This window comes from Gymnoscopelus microlampas (genome assembly GCF_963454915.1).
Source record: "Gymnoscopelus microlampas genome assembly, chromosome: 1".
Taxonomy (NCBI): domain Eukaryota; kingdom Metazoa; phylum Chordata; class Actinopteri; order Myctophiformes; family Myctophidae; genus Gymnoscopelus; species Gymnoscopelus microlampas.
The window spans coordinates 19,380,211-19,403,147 of NC_139962.1; the positions used below are offsets into that span (position 1 = coordinate 19,380,211).

The 22,937-nt window shown below is 46.5% G+C and overlaps 1 protein-coding gene across 1 annotated transcript in view; it reads left to right on the forward strand.

The window, feature by feature from the left end:
• Positions 1 to 22,937, forward strand: part of nkpd1 (NTPase, KAP family P-loop domain containing 1) — a gene marked incomplete at its 5' end in the record, with an annotated part of 162,004 nt that overhangs the window by 22,609 nt on the left and 116,458 nt on the right. Inside the window, 2 exons of the mRNA XM_084054059.1 lie at positions 19,303 to 19,403; positions 19,468 to 19,518. Coding sequence (XP_083910185.1) covers positions 19,303 to 19,403; positions 19,468 to 19,518 — 152 coding nt within the window. The remainder of the gene's footprint in view (positions 1 to 19,302; positions 19,404 to 19,467; positions 19,519 to 22,937) is intronic.

Sequence of the window (22,937 nt, forward strand, 5' to 3'; positions counted from 1 at the left end):
TCTTCAGAGTCCAGAGCTCCCAAGGAGCTCTGAGCTCCGCCATGGCTCCCTCCTTTGAAATTCTCTCTCGGGAGTCTCGGCCACTTTTGCCAGCGGATAGCTAGGGACCATGCCCCACGAAGGGGCACCCTCCTGGGGTGGCGGCGGGGCGGCGAGACGCCCCGAATCCTGGAGCTTTCGGAAAAAAGCCGGGATTTCTTCAGAGTCCAGAGCTCCCAAGGAGCTCTGAGCTCCGCCATGGCTCCCTCCTTTGAAATTCTCTCTCGGGAGTCTCGGCCACTTTTGCCAGCGGATAGCTAGGGACCATGCCCCACGAAGGGGCACCCTCCTGGGGTGGCGGCGGGGCGGCGAGACGCCCCGAATCCTGGAGCTTTCGGAAAAAAGCCGGGATTTCTTCAGAGTCCAGAGCTCCCAAGGAGCTCTGAGCTCCGCCATGGCTCCCTCCTTTGAAATTCTCTCTCGGGAGTCTCGGCCACTTTTGCCAGCGGATAGCTAGGGACCATGCCCCACGAAGGGGCACCCTCCTGGGGTGGCGGCGGGGCGGCGAGACGCCCCGAATCCTGGAGCTTTCGGAAAAAAGCCGGGATTTCTTCAGAGTCCAGAGCTCCCAAGGAGCTCTGAGCTCCGCCATGGCTCCCTCCTTTGAAATTCTCTCTCGGGAGTCTCGGCCACTTTTGCCAGCGGATAGCTAGGGACCATGCCCCACGAAGGGGCACCCTCCTGGGGTGGCGGCGGGGCGGCGAGACGCCCCGAATCCTGGAGCTTTCGGAAAAAAGCCGGGATTTCTTCAGAGTCCAGAGCTCCCAAGGAGCTCTGAGCTCCGCCACGGCTCCCTCCTTTGAAATTCTCTCTCGGGAGTCTCGGCCACTTTTGCCAGCGGATAGCTAGGGACCCTGCCCGAGAACGGGGCATGGTCCCGGGGCAGTGTGGGCGCCGCGAGGCGCCCCTTTGTCCTGGATCTCCGCGTGGTACCTCCCCGTCCCCACACCCCGGGGCCCTGGAGGCGCCCGGCTCGCCCTTGCCTCCCTCCTTTGAAAAAGTCTCTCGGTAGAGACGGCCACTCGCTCCAGAGGGTCCCTATGGAGCTCGGCCGCGGCGAGGCCCGGCACGAGGCTCCGTCCCGGGGCCGCTCGGGCGGGCCGAGCCGGGCGCCGGTGGTGGTGGCCATGGGTCCCTTTCCCCCTCCCCGATAGGGGGGAAAGAACCAGGAAATTGGAGGCCACGCTGGCCATCGGGTGTATGGGAAGAGAGAGGCCTCCGGATCGGGCACGGCCGGGCGGTCGTGCGCCCTGGAGCTCCTCCGCGAGCCTGGCAGAAGCTGGGCTTCTCCGTGGCCCCCTCCTTTGAAATTCTCTCCCGGTAGTCTCGGCAACTTATCCCAGAACGAGTGTATGGAACCGGCGTGCGGACGCCGAGGCTGGGGCCGACGGCGAGGCTCCGTCTCGGGGCCGCCCGGGCGGGCCGAGCCGGGCGCCGGTGGTGGTGGCCATGGGTCCCTTTCCCCCTCCCCGATAGGGGGGAAAGAACCAGGAAATTGGACGCCACAGTGGCCATCGGGTGTATGGGAAGAGAGAGGCCTCCGGTCGGGCACGGCCGGGCGGCCGTGCGCCCTGGAGCTCCTCCGCGAGCCCGGGAGAAGATGGGCTATTCCGTGGCCCCCTCCTTTGAAATTCTCTCCCGGGCAGACCGGCAACTCGTGCCAGCTCGAGTGTATGGAACCGGCGCGCGGGCGCCGAGGCCGGGCCGAGAGAGAGGCCTCGGGTCGGGCGCGCCGCCTCGGCCGGGCGCCCTGGAGGTCTCTGGAGCCCAGGAGGTCCTGGGCTCCGCCATGGCCCCCTCCTTTGAAATTCTCTCCCGGTAGTCTCGGCAACTTTTCCCAGAACGAGTTTATGGACCAGCGTGCGGACGCTGGGGACGGAACGCAGGCCCGCACGGAGGGCCTGCCGGGGGTCGCTAGGCACGGCGACCCCCGGGAACCGTGGTGGAACCACCGCCGCGGGACCCACTGACCGACTGGCAAACGAAGCCCGCCTCTTGCAAGGGCCCCGCCGGCACCTCGTGTGCTCCGGCGGATGCTGCTTGCAGCCTGCGGGCCCGAACAGGCGCGGAGGAACCACGTGCGGAGAGGCCTCGGTGGTCTCTTCTCCGCACTCCTCCGCGGCCGACCCCGTCCTAGCGAGACCGAGACGCCCCGTCTGCCCTAGCTGTCCTGCCACGGACCGCCCGAGGGCCCCCGCTGTCGGCCTGGCCTCGAGCCCCCTCACCGGGGCTCGGCGAGGAGATCCGTATGCAGCGGGGGCGCGAAGGCGCGCTCCGGAGACTCCGTTTCTCAAACCCTGCCCGCGTCGCGTACTCCGGCGACCGACCAAACAGCTGCGTACCGGGCCATGGACTGCCGATCCACCGTAACACGCTTTCGACCGGCTGGGTGGTAAAGGCGGACCGCGGTGACCGTCGCAGTGCACGCCTCCGGGAGAGAGCCGCCCGCCCCTCTCGCGGGGGGCCTCGGGCGGAAGCTCCGCGGACCGGCAACCCCACGGCGCGCGCCTCAGCTGGGCGCGACGTCCGCGGCGGAACAGGAGGCCTACCTGGTTGATCCTGCCAGTAGCATATGCTTGTCTTAAAGGGCGCTGCAGACCTGTCTGAGTTGGGCGTGCAGGCACTGCCAAGTGCCCACGCCGGGACAGTACCTTATATGGGTGTAGAACGCATAGGTGGTGCACGCAGGAGTTGGGTAAACCAGAGTCCCCGATAGTACGCCCGCAAGGCAAGTTACCTTGATGGGGTTGGGGGTGGGGAAACTTGACATGAACCTGCGAGCAGCTACGTATCTATGTGGGTCGTGCCCGGCGCCCCGGCTGTCCCGCAACTCAGCAGTGGCTGCGCCCGAGCTGTTCGAACGAGATTCCCCCTGTCTTGCAACAGACCGCCCGAGGGCCCCCCGCGGTCGGCCTCGCCTTTGGCGAGGAGATCCGTATGCCTTGGGGGCGCCCGAATCAACCGAACGAGATTGCCACTGTCCCCTACCTAGCGAAACCATATAGCCGAGGGAAGAAGACAGTCCTCAGCGAGGAAACAAGACCCTGCTAACGGGCATTATAAATACTGTTGCAGCAGCGCTTGTACCACCAGGTACCTGCGGTCCGTAGGCCGCGGGACCCCCCGACTTATCGCCCGCCGAGGGGTGCTTAAGAGTGGGTCCGCGGGACCGGCCGGTGAGCCGGGTCCGACGCGCTAAGTCCATAATAGTCCCATGGGCGCGCGTCGGCGTTTGTACTACCAGGTCCACGCGGAGCTTTGGCCGCGGCCTGTCAGTCCACTTAACGCCCGCTGAGGGGTGCTTAAGAGTGGGTCCACGGGACCGCCTGGAGAGCCGGGTGTCCCCCGGAGGCGGGGGTCCCCCGGACCGGAGCCAGTACCCAGCCTCGGGGCTCCCTGGGCCGGGTCGAGGCCTCGCCGGGGGTCCCCGGTCCGAGTCTGACGGCTGTTTTTCTGGCTGTCGGAACTCCGGGGTGTCGGAGTAGCGAGGTGGATCCGGGCTATAGTACTCTGAGATTATGCACGGCTCCCAACAAGTGATGCTGCCGCTGGGCCTTTAATGCATGATAAAACGCATGAATCTAATCCTTAAACTGTTTTCCTGCACTGCAGCCACAAAGAGTTGACTTATATGTTGAACCTGACGAAATGTTGAAAAGCTTTTGCTTTTGAAGTGACTGTGACAGGAAAACCCAGTTCCAGTCATAATACTGAAGTCTTTCTAGTCAGATGCTTTATTTGAAAAAAATCAAAATCATGGGTTTCATGATCTCAGTCCAATCAGCAAGTGTGGCGCCATCAGATGTTTATTGGGGGTGCTGAGGGGGAGCTTATTGGGTGTGCTACAGAACTGTGGACACCTACCAATATGCGCACCCATGACCAAATGCACCGCGCAAGACACCGAAAAGTGCGTATGCATGGCGTGCACGCCCTGTGAAAATATCCTCATGCGTTCATTTTATCTGCTTGACAATTGCGCATGTTAGTTAATGTTGCAGGACACGAGAATCTCACTGGATTACAGGGCAGCTAGTACCTCATAGCAGCCTGATGTGTTTAATATGTAATATATTTATTACGTTTGTGACACCTGCATGTGGCAATGTTTGTACTTGTACTAGGGTGCAATACGTTAGTCCGACAGCGCATTCCTCCGACAGCGCAGTGCTCCGACATTAAACAGTAAACCCGAACCAAACCCGCACCCTAACCCTAACCGCACGCGGATGCCACATAGTCGGAGAAAAGGTCTGTCGGATTAACGCATGCCTCCCCTTGTACTATATAGGTCTGTCACGTTTTCCTGTCAGGCTTGAATGAATCCAAAGTTAAAGCGAATTTGTTTCAAGTATAGCCTACATAAAGCGTTTATGCAATCAGAATCTATTATGTAAACACCCCGACAACTCCATGTCTCCATGTCTAATCACAACAAGCAATCCCTAAACAATTCCTGTTTCTAGAACACCTGGGAGAGGTCACAATTATGAACGCCCTTACAGTCTATGGAATATGCTAATTTCTAGAGAAAGAACATCATAATGATAATATTATGACAGACACAACCGTGTTCCTGCAGCTGAAACTATTCACAATGATTTAAGCTTTCTACACACGTATTACGCACAAAGTACATTCCATGCAGGACAGATAGTGAGTATACAGTAGGCTCATAACATACATATAGCTATAGGAATAACGGACTGGATTAAACGTTTTATCATGTTAGGTTGAATGGCTGAGTCACTTGTTTGGGAAACGGAGCTGTGCGTAATTGTGCACAAATTAACACATGAATATCAATTGAACGTTTCCACGATAATAGTGACATTCATGATGATCCATAATTTATTATTCCATCATTTGAATTAGTATTTTGATGCGATTGAAACGGCCGTCAATTATTTTGTGGTGCTCCTCTCTGGACGGCGCTGTCCAACAAACAGTGCCGATTGGACTGAGCTATTAATAATGAGCCCATGCCAAGGCTTTGATTCCAAATAACGCATCTCACTGAAGTAGGGCTCACAAAACATCTTAATTATTATGGCAATAAAGAAATAGTGGCATATCTTGCAGGCTATGTCACGCATGCATGCTCATTTTAATCATGAAACCAAACAAGGTGATATGTGCATCAGGAACTACAATGCAATAATGGACAGATGAAAGTCTGGTTACATATACAGACAATTGAAACAGGATTTATAGTAGGAAACAGTAGGCTACGTTATATTAATTAATCAATCATCAAAGCCTGAGTTTCGAAGAGCAGCGTGTTTTGCCAGGCATGTGGTGCATGATTTCCTCTTTTGGATATGTAAGAAATTTAAGATGTGGATTAATGAATGCATTATGATTGTTTCTTTTCGTAAAGGATGTTCATAATCATTGATTGATAGCATGCATGAACAAAACTGTTCCTCTGGACACCCACCCAAGCGAGTGCGTTCTTCTATCAATTAATTTAAGTTTATTATCTCGAAAGATTTCGAGTTTAATGTTACAAATTTGTGAGTTTATAAACTCGGACATTTTCGAGATTAAACTCATAGATTTCTGACTTTGATCACAGAATATATATATATTTCTCACCTGGGTGGCCCTAATATGCCCGGTGTACATTTAGGTGTTGTTGTAAATAGCATATGGTATCAGAAATATTTCCATGATCATATCCCTAAACCATTGTATTCAATTACAAAACTTTTATTTGATTACTGTTCTGTTAATGGATTCATTTGTTATTTGATTCATTGCTTCACCACTAATCACAAAAAAAATCTTAATACAACATCACAATCATTTTAACCACTTTATCCATATTTTATACTTTGGCTATTTAAAAATAGTAGATGTACGAGCTCACAGCACGTCACTTTGTGCCACACTGCGAGCTTGCACATCTGCTATTTTTGATTTTTTTTTTTTAAATGTTTAAAATGTTTGGAAACTTTTGAATAATTCAGATTTGTTTTAATGTGAACCTTCTCTTCTGGGGGTCCCTAGCACAAAACCTTTTCAGATGTGGGTGCATGGCCATAAACATATCAATATGGGGGTCCTTGACATGAAAAAGTTTGAGAACCACTGTCCTAGTCTACCATTAGTTTAACTACTGCCAAAATAGATGCTGCGTGTCAGTGAATTGTGGACTGTCATGTTTTCTGGTCACAACCCTTAGGCACTGGTGAAAATCCCTTCTGAATCCTCTCCACAAAAGCTTGGCCTGCACCTCATTGCTTTCAATTATTTCCAGATTTTAATTGCGCAGCACTTTACCTGCTCTTCCCGAATCTTGTAACTTCCTTATTATCTCTGCCATGACGTTACGGCCCTGGGCTGAGGTTATCTTTTCACCTGTGCGTGCTTGTGCTGTGTGTGTGTGTGTGTGTGTGTGTGTGTGTGTGTGTGTGTGTGTGTGTGTGTGTGTGTGTGTGTGTGTGTGTGTGTGTGTGTGTGTGTGTGTGTGTGTGTGTGTGTGTGTGTGTGATCTGCCTGCTATAGTGCCACCATGAGGCTAATTTGAAAAAGGTTCTTCCTTGTTCTACTGTGGGTGTGCGTGTGCAAAGTTTCACGCCAATCGGTCCAATGGTGCCCGAGATTATTAGCTGCTTACAGACGGACGGACAGACAGACTGACAGGACCGAAAACAATCCCTCGCCTTTGGCTGTTCCGGCCTGGCGAGGATAACAAGTGATTACTTTCATACACACATGCAATTACACAGACGAGCGAGCACACACACGCATAAGATGTCTGAAGTACCAAAGAATGCGTTGGTCTTCTAAGAGACTCGAGGTGAAACAACAGTTTATGTGAACTGTAATCAATATTTTAGTAATCTTTTTAAATGGTAATTTTGTAATTATTAATGTATGAGTAGGCTACAGTACGTAAAGAATTTCCAAATGGGTAATGTGTGAACAGATAGGCTCATATCTCTCCAGTGAAATGTATGAATAATGGTGGAACATGGTGTACTTTCAGTAGGGCCCTGAAACTTGTAGCTGAACCTATAGACCGAGCTCTTTCACCTATAATCACGACCTTGTTGCGTTATATAAACCCACACAGCACAACAAGTTGGCCTCCCACAATGGCTTTTGAAGCTTGACTGAGGCGTGAAGATTGTAGGCCTGCAGCTGTGGAACCAAACTTCACATGCTGTTTGGGCAGCCCAAGATCTGACCTTTTCCAGCAATACATGTTGCATCTCTCTGTGACCCCTCTGCCCTCTGTGCTATAAATTGACAAATAATGAACATCCACTATCTGGAATGTTATAGGACATATATATTAAATATTTGGATATTTCCCAACTTTCTCGATGTTGACTGGTTTATTCTGTATATACTGTAACCTAGGCAGATTGTTTGGATTATTGCTTGGCTTTTACTGTATAATGATCTGTACAACACATTGTGCTGTTCAAGACACAAGGCAGAGATGCTCGTAGGCCTGCGTCCTGCGTCGCTGACGCACCATATTGCGAAAGGACGCATTCATGACAACTCTAGTGCGTCCATGGGACGCACTAGAGTTGTCACCACCAACAGAGAAAAATATAACAATAATTTGCGGTAAAATTAGTGGTGCACGATAAGTATCGGCCCGACAATTATAGGTCTGATATCAGGAATTATGACGTCATCCCGATAAAACCGATAACATTAATAATAGCTCCGATAATATATAATATTTGTCAGCTGTGATCTGCATGGACTCTCTCGGTTAGGCACCGTTGGTGGAGAAGTATAACTCGGTTAAACAGCGTTGTGTGGCAGCAGCATCAGCACAGCCCCTCGCTGTTAGTCTACGCTACACACAGAGAGAGAGAGAGAGAGAGAGAGAGAGACGGCATGAGGACCTGCTCTTAAACGTGTTAAAACGTCTTGGATAGACCACTGTCTGGAATAATAACTGATCATCATACATACAGGTCTACTACTAATCTTTGTTGCTGTTGTCATCTTAAATTGACCAGCCAAAGTAAAATCCCCGACAGAGTGATGTGGTGGATTAATGTTGCCAATCAGCTGTGTAACATTAGCAGGTTAACGATGGCTCGTTGAGCCTATGCATTTGACCCTGATTTGACCACAAAGGCAATCAAAAGCACTAATTAATGGCAGCTGTAAGTAACCGGTTGTTGTCTGTGTCTTGTGTATGTTTAATAGGCAACTGGATGTTTTCTGTAGCTTAGAGATATCATAACAAGTAATTCCCTGAAGAGGGTAGACCCTCTCCCTCATGCTAAACTTAAAGTGACTTATAAGGTTCCACTTCTCCTCAAAGACAACTTTATTTTCCTTTCTCAATGACAAGCCTAATATTATTATTGCATGTTGACTATGTGCAACAACTGCAAGCCAATGTTCATAGGCAGTGTCAGTATTTGTCTTCATTATTTCTTGAATTCCTATTTCTTTATTTGCCAATACTTCCACTGTAAGCCAGTGTTTTCAGTCTACACAATAAATAGTAAAAATAAATTCTACATTCATAAATAATACAAAATAAAATAATAATAATGATTAAAAGGTTCTATGATTAAATGTATTCTATTGGTCAAAGGTATGTTAAATCCACCTGTTGCCCACTACTAGTATTTCTTACCATAAGGTGTGCTAATACTAAAGATTCATATAGATTTAAAAAAATATATTTATGATTTTTTAATATATGTATATATATCGGTATCGGTCTTGAAAAGCAGGAACGGGTTGCACTGATCTAGAGCAGCTATTTTCACAATACGTATCTGTGGAACTGAATCAAACTAAATTAAGTGCCTCAACTCCTAATTCCTCAGGGTGGGGGGTCCCCAGTTAAAATATGATTATTTTGGGGGGTCGCTGCCTGAAAAGGTTGAGATCCACTGCATCAGGATATAATGTACACAGTCACACACGCATAGAAGATATGGAGATTGGAGATCAAAGAAAACGATAGGGGGGGGGGGGGGACGTGTAATTGGGGACCCATAAAATGTCCCTGGGACCCATCTAAAAGACCACCCTTGCATCCCAGGACCCATTACATTGAAAACCTAGCAACATCACTGACAAGGAGAGGAATCATTCGGAAGAGGGACACACTGACAGACTGATTCTTTCCTTTTCCACACCACAACTGGAACAATGAGTGTTTATTTATTCTTTGCTGAAATCAATGGATAATGTTAGTCACAGCATAGTGCATTTGCCCGATGTCCCTGTAAAACTACAAGGAATACTAACAAAGCCTGCATGCCAAGTGTGGAGTGGATGAAGGTTAAATGTTGCAACGCTTTTCCCATGAAATGAGAAGAAGAAATGTCATATGAAGAAAAAACATGCAAAAATTCAAAATGTCAAGGTCTCCTTTAAGGGTTTGCTTGTACACCATTGATTGATGTTATTGATTCTGACGGATGTGCACTGTTCAAGTCACAGATGCAATTTTCATCTCCTGTTTAGCATTTGGGGGACAAAAAGACGTGACAAGATTTGAAATTGCACACTCTCTCTCTCTCTCTCTCTCTCTCTCTCTCTCTCTCTCTGAAACCGTGTTAAAATTTACTAATGTTATCGCTGTTTTTTACAAGAAATGCATTTGCTGTTGATTTTGAGTCAATTATCTGAATTACAGAAGAACCAGAGAAAACAGTGTTTTGAAGAAAATGCAACATTGCTGAAAATGTAATCGGGCAAAAATGAGTAGAGTTGAGTCATGATCCAAGGAAAAAAATATTCCGATTTTACGACCTACCCACCATGAGGCTGATTTGAAAGGTTTGGGGTGGCGGTTTTTCCTTGGCCTACTGGCAGTGGGTGTGCAAAGTGCCATGGCAATCAGTCACTGCGTTCATGAAACAAACAAAAAAACGTATGGGTGCCCGAGGCTACTGCGTTCATGATTTGTGGCATTTTGTGCAAAATGGGCCCCTCCCACAATCTATGAAAGCCAATCGTAGCCAATCAGAAGGGCATATGAAACATCTCAACAGATACATCATGATCATGTGATCACAAAGATGATGTGTACCGATTTGCCTGAGTTTTGGACACAATCTGTAAGAGTAGTAGCACAAAGTGTGTTTTGAAGACAATGCAAAATGGTGGAAAATCTCGTCGGAAAGGGGCTGGGCCTGTGTGGGAAGTTGCGCCATGATCCAGGGAATCCAGAGAAAAGTTTGATTGTACGCCCTAAGGCTCAAGAGTTAGAGGGCAAAATGTGAATTTGCCTATTATAGCGCCACCATGAGGCCAAAATGTCTCTCTTGCAGAGGTTCTTCTAGGTTGGCCTATAATGGGAGTGTGAGTTTCATGCCGATTGGTCCAACGTTGCCAGAGATTAGTTGTTCACAGACAGACAGACAGATGGACAGACAGACAAACAGACTCATAGGCAGAAGGAGCAACACATAGTCCCTTGCCTTCGGCCCTTCCAGCCTCCTGGCAAGGATACTAATCCCTCACCTTCGGCCGTTCCGGCCTCCTGGCAGGGAAACAAATCACCTTATGGTATACAGTACCACCACTTCCACTCAAAGATCAGTGTTGTGCTTTAATAGTGGTTAATCCTCTACAGCTGCCTCAACTGCATGGATCCCCTACGACATGTTGATGAGAAATGTGCAATTCCAAAAGCCATCAAGCATAGCTGCTGGTAAGCACAGAGCACAGATGCAAGTCCACCTGAGGCCATTTCATGTCCTCATGAAACACAGATCCATAATGCTACTGTTCTTGTGGTGTACTGAAGGGCAGCGGCCGAATAGGGGACAAATGAGTATGGAGAGGTTCAGAAGCACAAAATGTGCGATATGATGCGATAGTGCGGACTAGCCAACACCAACTCGGGTGTTGTTCACGTTCTTCAAACACATTTCCTGTGATTCTAAGACTATTTCATTTAAGCTAATTTAACTTCACCAGACATAAACAGTAGTATACTAATCAGCACTCAAACTCATATTTGACTTGTTAGTGGGAACTATCTTCTAACCTCTATGCAAGACAAATCATGTCACACATGGTCATGGTCTCCCAGTGGACCCTAATTCTGGCATGGAGTTCATCCACCTTATTTTCCATTGCCAAATAAGGTGTCATTGACTGACATTGAACAAAAGAACGCTGGAAAGCAATGTTCGCTGAGTCGCATGGTGAGACGGGCTCTTCTTCCGCCTCCTGAGCCTCTTCCTCTCCGGCTCCTCTTTGTTATTGAATAGCCCATCTCAACAGCTTGTGTGTAGGCTCGCTTGAGCGCCTGATCCTAGTGGATAAAGTCTGTTTTTTGGTGAGCGATCACCGAATCTCTTAATCTCAGTAGTGTCTCTGTCATAACTCAAATAAATGGCTACTGTGGAGCTTATAAAAAAAGCGCAAGACATGTGTGTGGTGCCATCTTGATCATAAAACTGCTTCACTGCTTCATCAGTGTGTATACACATACATACACCCCCATCTTACATCAACACTATCCATCCCATGTCTATAATGCATTATAAAGCCTTCTAGTAAAAGGAAGTTCGTTAAAACCATTTTAGTCTGGTTGGTTGCCGCTGGTGGGGCTTTTTGACTCTTAAGTTGGTCTCAGACTACTGTTTTAAAATCTTAAACGATTTGGAAATCTGGTTGCATCACACACAACTGGATCATCTTATAGGATCATTTTATAAGATGCACAATACAAGATTTTAAAATTATAGCGGATCACACAAGATTATCAGGCTTGCCGGAGCAAAGCAAACGCAGTACCTAGACATGCTGGGATCACATGCGGAAGCAAATGTAAACAACGGAGCCTCTTGATCTTCCGGAGGCAACGGGCAAACGGTTCTGATATGTCCGGGATGACAAAACATGTTATATAGACAGTCGTTGCCATATGTTCTTGTCGATATTATCGACAGGCCTTAGCTGTCCAACGAATCACAGGTCGTTTTAACTGATTGCCGTGTCAAACGTCCTCTCTTTCACTGAATGTCTGTCTCCTTGCAGTTGCTTCTCTTGGTCGTGTGCCATCCTACCCACTCGTACAGCAGTGATGTAAACAACCACATAAATATCACACAAAATTATTGTCTGTCTGTGACCAATCTTTAATAGAGATTTGTGTGTGTTCCTGCGTGCGTGCGTGTGCCTGCCGGCCTGCGTGTGTGTGGAGGGTCTCATCACTATGATAGGGGAGGTCTGTCCTTCCTCAGGTCCTTCCTCACGATCTCTGAAGTGCTTCTGTGAAGACTACAGCTTGTACATTGTGACTTGTTACATTTAAGGGGAGCAGCCACACAGATCTACAGTAAATCATGTTCACTGTGACGCGTTACAGTGTGAGACAAAATCATGATCATTGTAGTGTGAGGGGAGCGGCCACACAGATCTTAATCATGATAACTGTGACATGTTACAGTGTGAGGGAAGTAGCCACACAGATCTTGTTAAGGGCCACTGGAACCGACAAATACATTCACTGTGATTTGTTCCAGTGAAGTGCACAGCAATCTTCACAGCAAACAGTGTGTGTCTGCGTGCGTGCATGCGGGCGTACGCACATGTCTTGGAAGCACAGGGTCAGGGTCGCGCTCCAAATCACTGAAAGCCCAGAGGGAACAAACTGAGTCTGTTAGAAATAGTGCAGAGACAAGCTTAACCTATTTTTAATAGTCCCCCACTCTCTATTCCTTCCTGTCTGAGCCTGCTCTTCTGAAGGTTAAAACTCAACCTATAAACAATACATCCACACGTGTGTGTGTGTGTGTGTGTGTGTGTGTGTGTGTGTGTGTGTGTGTGTGTGTGTGTGTGTGTGTGTGTGCGTGCGTGCGTGCGTGCGTGCGTGCGTGCGTGCGTGCGTGCGTGCGTGCGTGCGTGCGTGCGTGAAAGGAATACTAGCCTCGATCTCCAGGCTTTTATTGTTTAGTTCTGCCTTAGTTTAACATTGATTGTTTGACCAGCGTGTCGGGGTACCCAATATAGGAAGTGTTTCATTTCCCCAACCAACCAGAGTGCAGTGGGCGTCGCTCGTAATGTTGTGTTGACGGGGCGGGGGTTGACGGACAGATCGGTGAACCAATGGGATCACACCCATTCTCTCGCCGGAGATGTAAAACAGGAGGGCTAGTGCAGCCTAAAGTCGTAAACAATACAAAATGAGTCCAATATTTTATTAAGTGACACTCTAATATTGTTCCCATGAACTTTTGTTACACTTTCCCAATTCCTAATCAATTTTGGATCTTACTACACACTATACAGTGCAAAATGCAAAGATTATCCTTCATTCAAATGCCTCCAGACAATGCATTGAAGAAATGAATGTGCAGCACAACTGACAGGCGCAAATGATGGCTGAATCTTGACACTGGAATAACAATTTTACAGTACATTACAGCAGGTATTTCCAGCTCACACACTGAGGGTGCATACTTAAGCACATCAATTAAGGAGATAGTTGTGGAGATGTCAAATACTTCAGTGAAGCAGATCTTTAGCAAGCGGCGATACGCCATGTGTTGCATTGTGGCACCAGCTGTACTGGCGCTTCCCAGTGGGATATAGTTTGATGTTTTCCATAACTGCCACTCTTCCGCTTTGTTGAGATCCCTCAAAGGGGGAAAAAAAATATTTGACAGGTAAACGTCTGGTGATGTACACAAAGACTTCACAAAAGTCCTAAGAGTTTGCCACATTACTAACAGCAATAAAAGAACAAGGAAGCATTCAACTATACGTTTTCATTCCTGTGATTCATGGTTTCCTTAATAATCTTGCATACTACAATTGACTTCTTTTTTTTTCCTGCCTTACCTCAAAAGTATTAATTGTAATGCAAATGCATATAAACAACGATATTCACAATTATTATACGTTTATTCATCCAGTGATTTGTTATTCCCTGAATTTAAATTGCGCTGTGTCGGCACATTCATTCTCACCCAAGTCTAGCATTAATAGGTCAGGATTTTGCATAATATCTTTGGGCTGCAGAAGAAAAACTATTGTATACAGTATTCAATTTAAAAGAATTCTCTTGTCAATCTTTTGCCATCTACAACGCTGCTATGAAGGGCTGTGGGGAGCAAGGTTGCTGGGCTGCAGAGAATTTACTCTTTAAAGATGAGGAAAAGAGGCAAAGCAGAAATGCTCAGCAAAGAAAGTAGATATTGTACAGTACAGTCGGTCCAGTGAAGGCAGCGGGCTGTGTATGACAGCTTCAGCTGCAGGAGCATAGTGTGTATGTGATATGGGGGACACACTGTAATTCACTCGTAATGAGATGAATGTGGAACGGGATGAGGAACCCAAGGTAGGGCGAGGACTCAGGAGCTGACGTACGGGCATCATTGCTCTACTCGGGGAGCGGTCAGTTTGTCTTTGCTCCGTCACTGAGGAAGGATGAGGCTGGGATGGAAGTAGGATATGTGAAGCAGAACAAACAAATCAGTGAAGAGATCGCAGTTGTATTTATATACTGTGGTGATTGCAACAAGGATTGGCTGTGGTGAGTGGAGGCAGGTGTAGTGGATACGGGTGATTGTGAATGGGGAGAGGCTAATGAGTGAAAGCAGATGTGGTAGATAGGGAAGCGATTGAGAATGGGTAGTGGTCGTGATAAGCAGAGGGTGCATGGTCTCTTCACCTGAACTTGCGTTGAACACAAATTCATTATTGGAGGGGTGCAGGAATGGGAGGACTTATTTATGATTTTTACTTACTTGTGTGGCAGTGTCGCGCATCAAAAATAGCAGAACTGTAAGCTCACAACGTGCTGTGATGCATTGTGAGCTTGTAGACTAGCTATTTTACTTATATTATATAGCTTGCAGAGCATATATAATAATATATATTATCGTAGCTATATTTTAGGTGCACAACACCGCCGCACACAAGACACAACTAATGTTAACTCGGGCTTAAGACGGTTGTGAATGGAAAGTCTCTGCCTGCCCTGTCATCTCTGCCGTCTCTCTCTCTTTCTCTTTCACTCACTCTCTCTCTCTCTCTGTCTCTCTCTCCGGAGGGAGAGAGTGCTGCTGGTTCTGGAAGGCTCTCCCCGCCGCCAGTACAAGACATCCTCTCAGCGGCCCGTCAGTACTAACAGACGCCATCAGTCACAGCGCCCTCAGAAACCACTCGCTTCCAATCTCACCACTGCTGCGAAGGAAACAGCCTGAGCAAGTCTCGCAAATCCCATCCCCTGTGTGCTCTGCAAGCAAAGACATACAGTATAGATGCTAGATCACACGGCCGAACATGCACATGTGCATATCATGCATATGTGTGCACACAAATGCAGACATGAGGGATATGCAGTCAACCACAACTACACACACATGCGTGTGCATGCACACACATACACACACACACGCACGCTTGCCCGCTCACTCACACACACACACACACACACACACACACACACACACGCGTAAGGTTGCACTCAGGTGCGTGCGCGCGCACACACACACACACACACACACACACACACACACACACACACACACAGTGCCCCCTACTTCCATCCCACCTTCTCTTTTGCTGTTTGCCAATATACCATAGGCCGAACATTGCAATCGTGAATTTCATTGATCCCCACTCAGGAACTGCATTCTTTTTTCATTGTAGACATATAAAATTCTTATAAGTACTATAAGAGTTGTTTCCAACTGTATATAGATTTTCCTGACGAACAGGTATACCATAGGCTACTAATAGTTAATTCATAACTGTGTTGGATTACTTATGTATAGCCGATTATTTACGCTATATTGCCTGCCTTCCCTCTCGTAAACAAGAAAGGTAATGTTTGTTTTGTGTGATTGTTTGATATATTCTTAAGTAAATGTGATGCAGACTATAGAATGAGCCATGTTGATGACGGCACATTATAATATTAAGCATCAATATCTGACACACAATCCACTCTTCTTCATCCATGTCACAATCATTTCCCAGATCCACTTGTCTGTGTCAGCTCCTGCACCTCTGTGACTGACCCACTCCAAAGACCCTGCAACACACAGACACAAACATTCATAGTCACTAAAAAGTAAACATTACATCACCACATTCAATTACCTTTTTAGAATGTAATCTCAGGTGTTCTGTACAAATACAGTACTTGGGCTCTATAGATTATTTCACCCACTTTTTTACTTGTGATGCCTGTTAACCTGTGATGTGACAATAAAGCTGATTCTGATTCTGATTATTTTAAGTCAAAATGGTGTAAACTAGATTAAAAGCAATCACCTTTCATACTGTATCAATACATTCTTGTGTCCCATTACCATGTTTGGAAGAACCACTGCCATGTGATGATCATAACTCTGCCTAAATGTAGCTGTCACAACACTGATGAAGTTAATTTTATTCACGTTGTTTTGTCTGGTGTTAATTCAGTAAATGGTATTTGTAATCTAGCCAGCTGGAATTCTTACATTGCTGTTTTCACCAACTTTGATAGATTATGTATCATTTTTGTCTGGTGTTTTTGATATAAAGTAGTCGACAATATGGGGTGTCTATAGTCAGGACATGAAGGTGGCAGAAATGGCCTTTGAATATAAACTAGATAACACATTAATAAATAAATATGAGTATTTTACTGTGTTATTACACTAAAGATAAATAGGCTCTGAACAGTACTGTAACAAAAATAACAAATGCAGCATGCTAATGCACACACACACTTGAGAAACATAATTTACCCTCGCCCAACATAATACATTAACAACTGGTAACTTGAGTTTAAAACTTTTCAAGAGAGAAAGAACAAATCACCAACCGTAACTAAACAATCTAGACACCAAATTAACCGTACTTGTTGTGGCAACGGATGCACATTGACTGGAGATCTGAACAGAAATTATATGAGATGGGAATCAATAAAACAATGAAACAACGTAGCAGAGCCAATTAATCATAGCGAGCCATGTCTCCAAAGGGGTGCATATTGATTGGTCACTGCTTAATAGTATCTTAAGCATTTGCAGTTGGTGTTAAAACTCAAAATAATTTGCATCTGTACTCCATCCTGCTGTGGCCTGTACGTCTATCATTTCACTAACTTGCTTAATATTATAATGTGGCATCTTCAACGCGGCTGCATCCATTGCAGTACATTTACATGAGAATATCAAAAAATCTTAACAAAACAAACATTACCTTTGTTGTTTACACCATGCCAGTCAGGATGTTCATTTCCTGGTTCTTCCTTTGCCAGTGCTATGAAAAATGCGGTTGGCCAACTTAAGTCCACGATAAAGTACAGCGTGTGCGTGTGTGCAGTTAGTTTGCTGATGGAAATTACACTGCCACAACAATGCACCTAGAGCCATATGAAATCCGTTTTATTTTTTTCCCAATTCCGTTTTATTTTTTCCCAAATTCTGTTTTTTCCATTTTAATATTTCTGAATTCTGTATTTTGCTTTTTATGCTCATTTTTACCATAAAAAAAAGTGTCTGGTAAGTGGAAATGAATACATGTTCAAGATATAACAGTCCATACATGGCCCTTGTTGTGTTATACGCAAAAATGTTCCCAAAATAATTCGGTGACTTCGGTCTGAGCATGCGCAAAATGGCGTCGCGCATGTATTATTGTTTCTATCGTCTTTCTAAGACTATTTCTACGTGGACTTTACTGTTTATAAAGTAGGATGTGGCCATGCAAAATGGTGGTGTCCCGTGGATTTGTAAAAATTCGCGGTAAAAAAAAATATTTTACCGCGATTTTTTTTTTTTTTTTCAAATTCTGCAATATTCCGTGTTTTATTCCAATTCCATTTTTATTGGTCATTTCCGCGATTCCGTCCGCGATTCCGTTAACACGGATTTCATATGGCTCTACATAATGCACCCTATGTCCTCCCTTCTGCTTGGGCTTACTGTCTTCATCTGGCCCACCATTCTCCTCTTGCATATGTACGCTTACCACTTGGTGGAATACTGTCCATGAGGCATCTGAAAAATCTCTGACTCTGCAGGGTTCACATAGTTGTTGATGTTGTTGTTGTTATTTGGTCACTTTTGCATGAAATCATGTAAGTTTACCCATATGGAACTTTGATCTGCTTTGTTTCCCTACTATGATTACCGTTTCAGTGTGTCATCAACCCTTTAGTTGGTACAGTATAGTACAGTACATACAGAAGGAGCCACTTTTACCTCAATGATCTGTCCCAGTAGTTTCAGTTTCAGTTCTTTCAGTTTCTTCTTTATTTTTGTGAATTAATAACCTACTTCATCATACAACAGTGTTGCGCTACATTTGCGAAAATAGCCGATTTACACGCTCAGCTATTTTCAATATTTTAGAACATTGTGAGTGTTTTAAGTGTGTCTGTGGGTTTTATAAATATTGAACCAATGAAAAGTGCTGAGCGTTTGACTAAATATTAACTACATTGGATCCATTGGAACACAGGTTATTTGGAAAGCAACCGTTTTGGACATACTGTACAAGGTTTCCACCCGACAGCGACGATATATTAGTTATCTGTAAATTCTCAAGCCCGGCCTCCCATTGACCCTAAAGAATGAGCAGATCTACAAGCTCACAACGTGTAAGCTTGTGGATCGGCTATTTTTGTTTTGTGACATGACCTGCAACATCCAACACACTGGATAGTTCTCATCCCTGTAGTTTTAGTTTTATTCTCCACGCTCTCGCTACACTAGGTGATACATTCACCTTCAGCCCACCTCCGCCATCCTCTGGTTCATTTCCCCATACAAATCTACACACATATCAATCACCCCTCACCACCTCCACACACACACTCACACACACTTCCATTTCACCACCTCCGCTTTCCTCGCTCCTCTCTGTAAACCTCTCTCGCTCCTGCGCCTTAAACCACTTCCAGTGCATATGATGTATACAGAGCTTTACATACATATAAATATTGGGGCCTATTTGACATGCCACAGGGTATGGCAGGCTGCATCACACTATCAGAATGGCGGTCGAGCTCTGCAAATCTCTCTCTCTCTCTCTCTCTCTCTCTCTCTCTCTCTCTCTCTCTCTCTCTCTCGTTTGTTGGGACTCAGTGGCCACGGCAGACCCGGACTGGCAGACCTATCGAACTGTGGCATAATAGATGTAATACATCAATGTGTTTGAGCTGAGAGCCTTTAATTAGGCCTTCCTGCTCGTTTCATCAATCCCCCTGCCCCCCCCACCCACCCCTGGGATTTGGGGGAGGGTGGGGTACCACAGACAGGTCTCCTGTATTGCATGTGAATCACCATGCCTCCACCTCCTCAGGCTCTCGTTTGTCCCTGAAATCAGCGGCCCCAAACCAGCCATATCCTCCTCGGCTCTCAGGCCACGGGAGCGCCTGTCATTCATGTCTGAGAGGTCAGACGGTATTAAATGCTAATTCTGAACTAAATGCCAATAATTAAAACATTAAAACATGTCGCTCTCCAGGATTTGACATTGACAACGAGAGCTGCTTTCTTTCAGACAGCATCGTGGATGGTCAGTCTGAAACGGCTGGCTCCTGAGATGTGATTTGTTTGTGTTACTAAGAAAAGGCTGCTCACTCGTAGCCGCGATGCAGGATTTATTTGAATGAGCATCCACCGTTTCGACCTAGCAAGGTCTTCTTCAGGGAATAACACAGCGGAAAAACAACCTCGCATTTATATGGGAGGACACAGGTGATCTCCATTGGAGGTGTGCTTGCAATCAAGATTCAATCAAGTAGCCCTACCTGGGCAGGTAACAATGCACTTGTCAAATACATCAAGAATGCTTCTAAATGTACAGAATATATTAAAGATATTATCATACGTCCAATAATAATTAAAAAACGGAAGTGACAAACACGAAACAAACACAAAACCTAACAGACAAACAGACAAACACGCAAACACGCACACATCCAGTTTGCCAATTGTATATATAGATTTTTGGGCATATTGTTACTACCCCACAAATATACTAAGACATGTATAGATGTGCGTGCGTGCATGCAGTGAACTGAATCCTCGTCCACCATTTCACCAACAAAGAGACCAATCTAATGCTTTAGCCATTTCCTGTTTGCCATCTCCAACTGTACATCACATGACTCCAAGCTTGGATGCTTGACAACATGCCTGTTGAACCAAACCAAACCAGAGATATCTGCACTCTGCATTTACAATTTACAATGTTCTTTCACTGAAGCCTCCTGGACATCCACCGACATTAACGTCAAGGGCTGATTGATGCAAGAGGACAGCAAGGAAGATAGCTCCTTAAAGGAACAAATGGAGCTCTTTTTTTTTTCAATATCATCTCCATATTGGTCCACACTATTAATTGCTCACTATGGGATGGTGCCATTTCTTTCTTTTTTGTGTCTCAGAGATGGACTGTGGATGGTTGGAAAATGTTGATGACATCTGAATATTACTTGAATATTGTATTGTCTGTAACCAAGTTAGATGCTTAATGTCACAGCCCATGGCCCACAGGAGGATGCAGGACTAAGGCCCGTTTGTTTTGATAAACAGCAGTGTTTGCGTCTCCACTCAGTGCGCACTGCTGGGGGGTTAAAACCCAAACTTATTCCAATCATGACGATGTGATTAGTGTCATTCAACAACGTAAGCCTATACAAGAAACAGACAGAACGTGTGGGCTATTTATTCGGATTTAAGCTGGTTTCTACGTTCCATCATTGATAAATGAGGGCCAGAGTGAGTAGACAGAAATTATCTTATAATGAGCATTGGTGTGGAGAAATGATATAAAGACTATTCCATACCCTGGGATTGTGCACACCCAAACTATATGCAGGTGTAGCAGGATGGCCGCTGGTTCTCATGCTGCCCACAGCATCCTCCACCCACTCATCAGTGGGCTGATTGGTACCTGCAGTATTAAGGCAGCGCACCTCGTGCCCACATCAGCTGTCTGGGTGCATGTCGCCACGCTCTTCCTCGGCGGATGCGTGTCCTCATTAAACTCGTGTCCTCTAACCAAGCTGGCCCGGTGGGCTTCAGTTTGTTGTCTCGTTACGCATCAGTGCAGGTATGTCTCTCCATCTTACAGTTTAAGCGATGGCTTGGATATAATGTTGTGGTCATGAACTTGAACTTGACCGTTTGTCGTGTCATTATAGCCCCTGTGTGCTACAGCACTTACTTGTGTGTGTCACTTAACCACGCAAAGAATGTATGTTGGCGATCCTCCCTCTCCGCAGTATAACACGTTCATTTGGTGTCGTTGGCACTACGGTGAATGTAAACATTGGGCTTTTGTTATTTCAGTTTTGCTCCTACCCATGGTCCCCGCCATTGCGAACCAAGCGCTCTGCCCTTGCATACGTGGTAGGTTCAGTGCAGGATTAAAGGAAGGGCTTTAGGTGCTGAAGCACAGGGCACCAACCTTGGGGGGGCACCAAACGGCGGGGAGAAAGTGAAAAAAAGACTGAACTATCGCCGAAAAGCGCCAAAATTTAGAAGCTGGGGCTGCTGAAGGAGCGCTAAAACTGTGAAACGCGCCGGTGAAGAGTCAATTTCGTGCGCCGCCCCTCCCCCCTGACAAAGCGGTCCCGGGGGGACCGAAACGGGTCGTGGCACTGGGCACCATGAAGGGTTAATCCGGCCCTGTCTGTCTGTCTTTCTGTTCTTGTCTCTTTGATTTCAGTATTATCAAATAGTAGGCTAACATGGACACCTGTATTTTCAGGGCTGGTGACACACGTGCTGCTTTGCGGTATATTAAAGTGGGAGGGACCACATTCCCTTGCTGGGGTTTTGTATTGGCCGGGTGGGAAAAGCTGTCCATGGAGCTGAGCCTATCAGCTCCTTCCCCGTCGCTGGCTCTCCGCCTCAATGTGGGTCATCCGTTATTGTATTCTTGTTTCATTATTTTCTTAACTTTGTTTCTATCATTTTGGTCCATGTGAGTTTAACAAATCCACGGTGAGGCCTCGAGGGCCATTCAAGCAAGCCGCAAGTGGAGCCTGCAGTACCACCACGGCCCAAGAAACGATCACGCCAGAAGGAAATGTTTGGATCGGGGGGGAGTCTGGTGCAGCGCTCAGGTCCTGGACCTGGTGAGACGAAGGAGGTGCCCGGCCAGGGGGTAACCCACAGAGCCTAGTCCCTCCACGTGCCAGAGCCTCCCCCAGTCCCGGCAGAGTAGTTCCGGAGAAGCGGACTGAGTGGCCCTGTCTTTCCCTAGAGGACTGACCATGGGTAGCTACCTGGGACGTAAGTCGGGGCTTGATCAACCCCGGCTGGGTCACCTGGGCAAGGGTGTATGTTGTTGAGAGACCCGAAACACCCGATGATGACTCTTTATAGCAACTGCCCATGTTGTGTGAAGCCCCCGGCCTAGGGCGCAATCATCTAGATGGCGTAGTTGGCCACCCGCATTTATACTGCCCTGTTACACAGGCTTTTGGGTTTTGCGCTCGGTAGTGCTGCCGATGAATCCTTTTTGCGTGTGGTGTGTGTGACAACCCAGTCATTTACGACCTGGCACGTGCGTGCGAGTGCTATGGACATGATATCCAAAGCGGCCGTCAGCCTATAAAAGGATGTTTGTGGACGCGGCCGCTAAATCAAAGATCTTTATAACTTTGTATCGCTGTCTGTTCTGCTGTTCTCTGTGTGGCGTTGTGTTTTGTATACTGTAACCCCGAAGCTAAAGTCCATCCAGTGGATGGGGACCTTAACCATGACAACAGATTCTATAGCCTGTGGTAGCACATGCTTAAGGTCTCCAAATGTCCGGTGTCACAGTGTCACTGTTTTCATAATGGATCCTTTGGGGTCATACTGTACCAGTTAACGGTTGCTCCACTCTAAATTAGATAAATGGAGTAATTGTAAACTATATTATTTTGCCGCACGTATACTTTTCGTACAAGGTATTGTTTATTTAGGCTCTAGAGTAAA